This window comes from Carassius gibelio, chromosome A22 (genome assembly GCF_023724105.1).
Source record: "Carassius gibelio isolate Cgi1373 ecotype wild population from Czech Republic chromosome A22, carGib1.2-hapl.c, whole genome shotgun sequence".
NCBI classification, from domain to species: Eukaryota; Metazoa; Chordata; class Actinopteri; order Cypriniformes; family Cyprinidae; genus Carassius; species Carassius gibelio.
This window is the reverse complement of record NC_068392.1, coordinates 9,131,300-9,138,876: the sequence shown is the minus strand read 5'-3', so window position 1 is coordinate 9,138,876 and position 7,577 is coordinate 9,131,300. Positions and strand designations below refer to the sequence as shown.

The following is a 7,577-nucleotide window of genomic DNA, read 5'->3' as shown; positions in this document are numbered from 1 at the left end:
TGCTCTTGATGAGCACACCTTATACACTGAAATTTGATTGGATGTTATACCTTGGCATGAAAAACAATAACCAATCTGATTGGCCGAGCGTTGCCACAAATGCATAATAAGCTTTGAATTTTGATCTGGTTCTCTTATACAGATAAAGTTTTGTTGTTTAACTAAAACGAAACCTACAAGAAATTATTTTCGGCTACTGAAATAAAGCTGAAAATAAATAAGTATATATATAAACTGCTAAAGACAGTTTAATCCAATACCATGAATTAAGATTCAAATTATTTAAATGAAGAATTAGGATACTGTAATTAAAGCTCTTTATATTGGTGAATTTTGAGTTTTGAAAGTTTTAATTTAATATAGTATATATTTTTATTATTGGCCATCAGCATAACATACATACAATGACAAACGTGGCACGTAAATATTTGCATTATTATATGTGATTTGTGCTTTTATTGTTACAAATTGCATCTAAAAGTAACATTCACAACTGTACAATCACTGTACGCCCCAGTGCAAATTGTCTACAAATCAAAATACACTGACAGCAAAGGTACAACTATATATTCCAGCAGCATAAAAATAAATATCTACTCAGAAAAACAAAAAGTAGCCTATGACATCTGAATTAAAAATATCTCAATTGGAATATTTTTGACTATAGTTACAGAAAACACTCATACGTCACTTGATAAAAATCCAAAGTAGATTATACACACACGAACCCACAAGGATTTGCTACAAGTTTTGAAATATAAAGACATCCTGGCATGAGTTCACAATATCTTGCTGTTCTACTCGAGGACTTAAGCAAAGAATAATTTCTTTTGAACGTCACCTGACTATGAAATGTGCTGATTGTGTTCAGTCTATTATTACTCACAACTGTTACATGTGGTTTCTGACAATACTTAGTTTAACATGAATTCAATATCATATTTTTTTGTGTAAGACATGAATATTGTTTAGCGTACCTAATCATGAATTCACTAAACATCAAATTTTTTTCTCTCTTAACATAAAGAAAGCTTAAACAAGTGCTCATTTTCTCAAAACACATACTGTGCCAGCTGATAATAGATGGAGTCCAACATACAATGTGCATCTGCTTCTGATCCAATTAAATCAGAGCATTGAAACCACCCTGAAAACTGCATAATGGCCATTTTGCAAAAGTCTGAGTTTATTCTTGTGCCTTTTAACATAATATCCACCATTTTACCTTGACTAATGGGATAGTTCACCCATTTTGTCAACGTTTACTCATTCACGTGTTCTGTATGTTCAAAACAACTGCCGGTAGCCATTCACTTCTAGTATTTTTCTCCATTCTATAGAAGACAATGGCTACCGACAACTGTTTGGTTAACAGCATCCTTCAAAATACTAGAAATTTTTTAATTTTTGAGTGAATCATCCCTTAAAAGTACTCATATACTACATTACACTTAATATATAATTCATAAGATTAGTAAGATTGTGCCACAACAGATTGTATTTTAAACCTAGTTTTAACAGTGAACACTTAAGTTCTGAGAGCCAAGGAATAGTTTTTGTGCTTTGCTCTAGTCCCTGCTTTGAGTATCCTATGGACCGATTAAGTTAGAAGTGTACTATTATTACTGAACTACTATGTGTGTTTGACAGCTACAAACAAACAAGGGTGCGTTTCCCGCATCGTTAGCCAACTATGGTCGCAAGTTCTGTTGCCATCAACAAAGTTCAATGATTCAAATTTTCCTCGAAACCATAGTTCCAAGGAACATTCGCTAAATTGTGTGGTTTGAACTACAGCTTTTGACATGTGGTTAGGAGCTTAGTTTCTTGTTAGCATGATATCTAAATGTATATAAATCGTTTTATATGTATTTTAGCGTGTCTACAATAAGCAGCGTTTTTGAAGACTACGTTTGAGTATAAATGCATATGTAACCCTGGAGTATGACGGAAAAGGGAACGTGATGAATCGTACAGTACATCAAATAAAAGAAAAACAAGGCGAATGAAATAGTTAAGCAATCCTTAGATGCTACGTTCGTAGAATCTCAGAGAAAATTTTGTTGTGGAGAAGATGAGAGCTGAAACAACAAAATGTATGGGGAAGTAAAGTGTACGCCAGTTACACACTACGTTAACGCTGTTGTTTGAGTAAATGAACTATAAGCTATCGAATCGATTATTTATCAGATGTATTTACTCACAATTTTATATTGTTGTACCAACATGTTTAAATATAGAAGCTGCGACCATGTTACTACGATTTTCAGAAACAGTCGTCACTAGCTAGTTAATTTTTCTAACGAAGCATCATAATACGAAACGCACCCCAGATTGGTTCCAATCGCCATATAACATAACATCAAACCAAACAACATCGGATCCGCTGCTGCTAAGTTGGCATATGAGTTGAGATGTAAATCAGCAACAATTTTGAGGTAGCTGGGGCGGCTTATCGGTTAGCCGGGTGGTTTTTGCACCGGTGACCATGGATGGCTCCGTATCGACTCTTTCAGACATCTTCACACAGATAATGTCAACTAAGCGCTCGAATACTTGTCTGACGTTGATGTTCTCCTTGGCGCTGGCTTCATAGTACTCAAACCCTGTTAGAAAGTATCAAAAAAGAAATCAGATCAAATCCATTAAATCGGATGAAAGACTGGACACATAACTTACCTAACTGGTCGGCCAAGTGTTTCCCCTTCTCAAAAGGCACCACTCTTTCCTCATCCATGTCACATTTATTCCCCACTAATATCACCTGAGCATTATCCCATGAATAGGTCTTAATCTGTGTTGCCCTGAAAGGAAATTTATATACATTTATATACATATAACTTCAATGGATAAAACTCTATGGATTCTGGATTAAAGCTCACCAGTCCTGAACTGCATTGAAGGACTCTTCATTTGTGATGTCATACATGAGGATAAAGCCCATGGCTCCTCTATAGTAAGCTGTTGTAATAGTTCTATACCGCTCCTGTCCCGCTGTGTCCTATAGGCAACAGAAAATTGTGAAATTTTTTATACATTTATGCCAAAAATAGTAGTTGTCCGAGGCCTGGCATATTGTTTAGCAAACAAAATACACAAGATAGACGTGTGTGTGTATGTTAATGTGTGTAGAACTAAATTAGTGCTATCAAATTTATTAATCACATCCAAAATGAATGTTTGTGTTTGCATAATATATGTGGTCGTACTATATATATATATATATATATATATATATATATATATATATATATATATATGATTTATACTTTACATAAATACAAATATGCATTGCATATGTTTGTTAAACACACACATACATACTAAATGAATAATTGTATTAATTGTAATCTATTAAACAATAAAAAATACTTATACTAAACTGTGCACTGTATACACTTTTTATAAGTTATTATTATTTTACAAAGTTTAGAAAAGTACAAAATAACTAATATATAATTATCACAGATAAAGTCATCTAAAGTTATTTTTTAATTAAATTATGCATTTTATTTATTTGAATCTCACGACTTTTCCATTTCTGGAAAGTCAAAGATGCAATACAAGCTTTGGTGGCATTGTTATTTATTAACAGCGTGACATACAATGACCTTTCAATGCTCCATGAATGCAATGGATACCAGACATGAGGAGGACAAACTAAATGAATGGTTTAGTGAAACGCCGTAATTTCTCTATTTTAGGCCATCTTTATTTAAAGCCCGTTTTGTTTTGCTCCACTTGGCGCCAGTTTCCCTGCAGCTGTTTTGAATGAGAGACTATTTTTAACACCTCGCGATCAATACACCCAGATTATGAATTATCACAAATTGTGGTTGTGTGTTGTCACCCAGCTCTCTCGTGTGCTTTCGAACTCTCTTCCCACCCCTTCTTACCCTCAGGAGCTGCTTTAATTGGCTATGAGGATCTCTTTCTGCCAGGGAGCAGTATGGAGTGCTGCTTCCATGACAACGAGCATCGATGATGCATGTGGGGGGGCGGGGGATAAAGTAAGGCGCTTGCTTTCTTTTCCTTCAGAAAAAGATGGCTCTCATTCACAGCCTGGTAGAAGGTGATTGTGGAAGGTAGAGGATGCGCACATCACATAATACAGCCGGATGCACTTCAAGTTTAATGATGCCAGCCAATCACATTCGAACAACAAACAATGTGTGGCTAAAAATAACCTAATTTTCATGCACATATTTCAACATCAGGCATTCAGTTATACCAATAAGCCTGCTCCAGCACTCACCCATATTTGGAGCTTCACTCTCTTGTCGTTCCTGTAAACGGTCTTCACCTTAAAGTCGATGCCGACTGTGCTGACGAAAGAGTTGCTAAAGGAGTCGTCTGCGTATCTGAATAAAAAGCTGGTCTTCCCTACACTACTGTTGCCAATGATCAGGAGTTTGAACATGTAGTCAAAGTTCTGATCAGATCCATCTCTCTGCCCGAAGCGTTGGTCTGCTTTAGCCATCTGTGAATGAGGAGGAGAGAATAAATGCAGGAGACTGGTATCAACCCTGTTACAGGTATTCAGCAGGAGGTTGTATTTAAAAAATAAAAAAATCCACCTTATTTTTTCTGTAAGAGCGGGTGCAGCTATTTGTTCATTGTATGGGTCTGGCATCTGGTCTCTTCCAAGTCCAGCTATTTTTAGCTGTACAAAACGCACATTTTGCTGCATGATATTGCAAATTGGCGTGTTTTACCCATAGACTGTATGGTTTTACCATATTATTTTAATGTATTATGTTAAATATAAACACACTGGTTTTGTAGTGCAAACAGTTTTACAGTTTAATGTACATTTTTATTCTTCTCGTTATTTCCCTACAAAAGCTAATGAACCGGGAGTCACCCTTACTTTCAAACTGAAGAATAAGGTGGAAATATCCTTCAATAAGATAAAAATTTAAATTTATCTATCTATCTATCTATCTATCTATCTATCTATCTATCTATCTATCTATCTATCTATCTATCTATCGATTTGGTATGGATGTGTGTCAGCCCTGTTACTATTGAGCAGTAGCTTTTCATTGAAAACGCATACATAACACATATATAGTTTTATATATAGTACATAGATAGATGTTCTTACAATATATATATACAGTGGAGATCAGAAGAAATATGAACCATTTGGTCTATACAGTATACACACACACACACAGACATATATATATATATATATATATATATATATATAATACAATATGTTAAATATTAACACTACACATACAATACAGTAAATACTGGTGTCCACACTGTTACTGAATTATAAAAATGAATTATAACATTACATTTATTATAAAATTCAATAAAAAAATATAATAAACTATAAATTACAAGAAAAAATATACAATTAAAAAAAAGGACCACCAGCTGTGGTCTATGTAGCCTTTCATCAAAACAAGTCTCGAATGATGCATATGCCAATGCATAATTTCATGCCTTCATTTCTTATTAGCCTACAGTGTTTTTTTGGGGGGGCAAAACCACCGTTAAATCAACGTAACAGGTTCGGCTACACGAGACATTTGACATCTACATCCATTCACAAGGATGAATATCATTGCATAATCAGATGATGTTATTTGGACCATGTAAACACACGAGCTCGTTCATAACCACCATTGAGATATTAACGACATTCTGACGGATGACATTCACCGACAAACATCCATAATCGACAAGCAGCAGTCATTTAATGGCATATGATGGAGAAGCTCACCTCGGATGTAAGCGCAGCTCTCGTCTGGTGCTCTTGTAGGTGGGGGTTTATGGACGCTGCAGCTCCTGACGACGCGTGTTCACCGACCCGACTGTGAACGCGTCCAAAACGTCCGCTTTCCGTGCGTATTATCGCGTATAATAGTGAATGATAGTGGTTTTATGGAGCTTTATTGTCGGGTTTATTTGAAAACGCGCTTTGTACAGTTGGGTGGGGCAACGGCGACAATTAACCGAGTCGCTCAAATTCACCGCTAAATGTAAACGCTTATAATCAGATTAGGAACATACTGCGACTCAAAAAAGTATTTAAACACATATTGCATACTGAAATGAAATGTCATCGTATTAGAGATTATATAAAATAAAATAGCCTACCTGGCTTAGAGATAGATAGATAGATAGACAGATGTATATTCATTCATTGCACACAGACTGATATATTTCAAATGTTTATTTCTTTTAATTTTAATTCAGTATCTCAGAAAATTATAATATTGTGAAAAGGTTCAATATCGAAGACACCTGGTGCCACACTCTAATCAGCTAATTAACTCAAAACCCCTGCAAAGGCCTTTAAATGGTCTCTCAGTCTAGTTCTGTAGGATAGACAATCATAGGATTGACTGCTGACTTGACAGTTGTCCAAAAGACGACCATTGACACCTTGCACAAGGAGGGCAAGACACAAAAGGTCTTTGCAAAAGAGGCTGACTGTTCACAGAGCTCTGGGTCCAAGCACATTGATAGAGAGGCGAAGGGAAGGAACAGTGTACAAGCATTAGGGATAACCGCACCCTGGAGTAGACTGTGAAACAAAACCCATTAAAAAATGTGGGGGATTTTCACAAAGAGTGGACTGCAGCTGGAGTCAGTGCTTCAAGAACCACTATGCACAGACGTATGCACGACATGGGTTTCAGCTGTCGGATTCCTTGTGTCAAGCCACTCTTGAACCACAGACAGCGTCAGAAGTTTAAGAACTGGACTGCTGCTGAGTGGTCCAAAGTTATGTTCTCTGATTAAAGTAAATTTTGCATTTCCTTTGGAAATCAGGGTCCCAGAGTCTGGAGGAAGAGAGGAGAGGCACACAATCCATGTTGCTTGAGGTCCAGGTTAAAGTTTTCACAGTCAGTGTTTGGGGTGCCATGTCATCTGCTGGTGTTGGTCCACTGTGTTTTCTGAGGTCCAAGGTCAACGCAGCCGTATACCAGGAAGTTTTAGAGCACTTCATGCTTCCTGCTAATGGACAACTTTGTAGAGAAGCAGATTTCATTTTCCAACAGGACTTGACCCCAGCACACAGTGCCAAAGCTTCCAGTACCTGGTTTAAGGACCATGGTATCCCTGTTCTTAATTGGCCAGCAAACTCGCCTGACCTTAACCCCATAGAAAATCTATGGGGTATTGTGGAGAGGAAGATGCAATAAGCCAGACCCAACAAAGCAGAAGAGCTGAAGGCCACTATCAGAGCAACCTGGGCTCTCATAACACCTGAGCAGTGCCACAGAATGATCGACTCTATTCCACGCCGCAATGCTGCAGTAATTCAGACAAAAGGAGCCCCAACTAAGTATTGAGTGATGAACATGCTCATACTTTTTGAGTTGGACAAGATTTCTAAAAATCCTTTCTTTGTTTTAATCTTAAGTAATATTCAAATTTTCTGAGATACTGAATTTGGGATTTTCCTTAGTTGTCAGTTATAATCATCATAATCATCAAAATTAAAAGAAATAAACATTTGAAATAAATCAGTCTGTGCATAATAATGAATATAATATTTAAGTTTCACTCTATGAATGGAATTAGTGAAATAAACTTTTTGCAAAATGTTT

General features: G+C 36.3%; 1 protein-coding gene across 1 annotated transcript; it reads right to left on the bottom strand.

The window, feature by feature from the left end:
* Positions 1–425: 425 nt before the first annotated feature.
* Positions 426–6,184, bottom strand: LOC127942607 (ras-related protein Rab-3B-like). Its single transcript, XM_052538432.1, has 5 exons — positions 5,741–6,184; positions 4,256–4,480; positions 2,883–3,001; positions 2,680–2,804; positions 426–2,606 (listed from the first exon to the last, which is right to left on the bottom strand). Exons 2-5 carry the CDS (start codon positions 4,478–4,480, stop codon positions 2,422–2,424), a joined length of 654 nt encoding a protein of 217 aa, XP_052394392.1. The 5' UTR covers positions 5,741–6,184; the 3' UTR covers positions 426–2,421.
* Positions 6,185–7,577: the final 1,393 nt, after the last annotated feature.

Coding starts and splice junctions, on each gene's coding strand:
- LOC127942607 (XM_052538432.1), bottom strand. CDS start 4,480: ATGGCTAAAGCAGACCAACGCTTCGGGCAGAGAGATGGATCTGATCAG. Junction 3,002..4,255: donor GAGTGAAGCTCCAAATATGG/GTGAGTGCTGGA, acceptor TGTTGCCTATAG/GACACAGCGGGACAGGAGCG. Junction 2,607..2,679: donor ACACTTGGCCGACCAGTTAG/GTAAGTTATGTG, acceptor ACTTTCTAACAG/GGTTTGAGTACTATGAAGCC.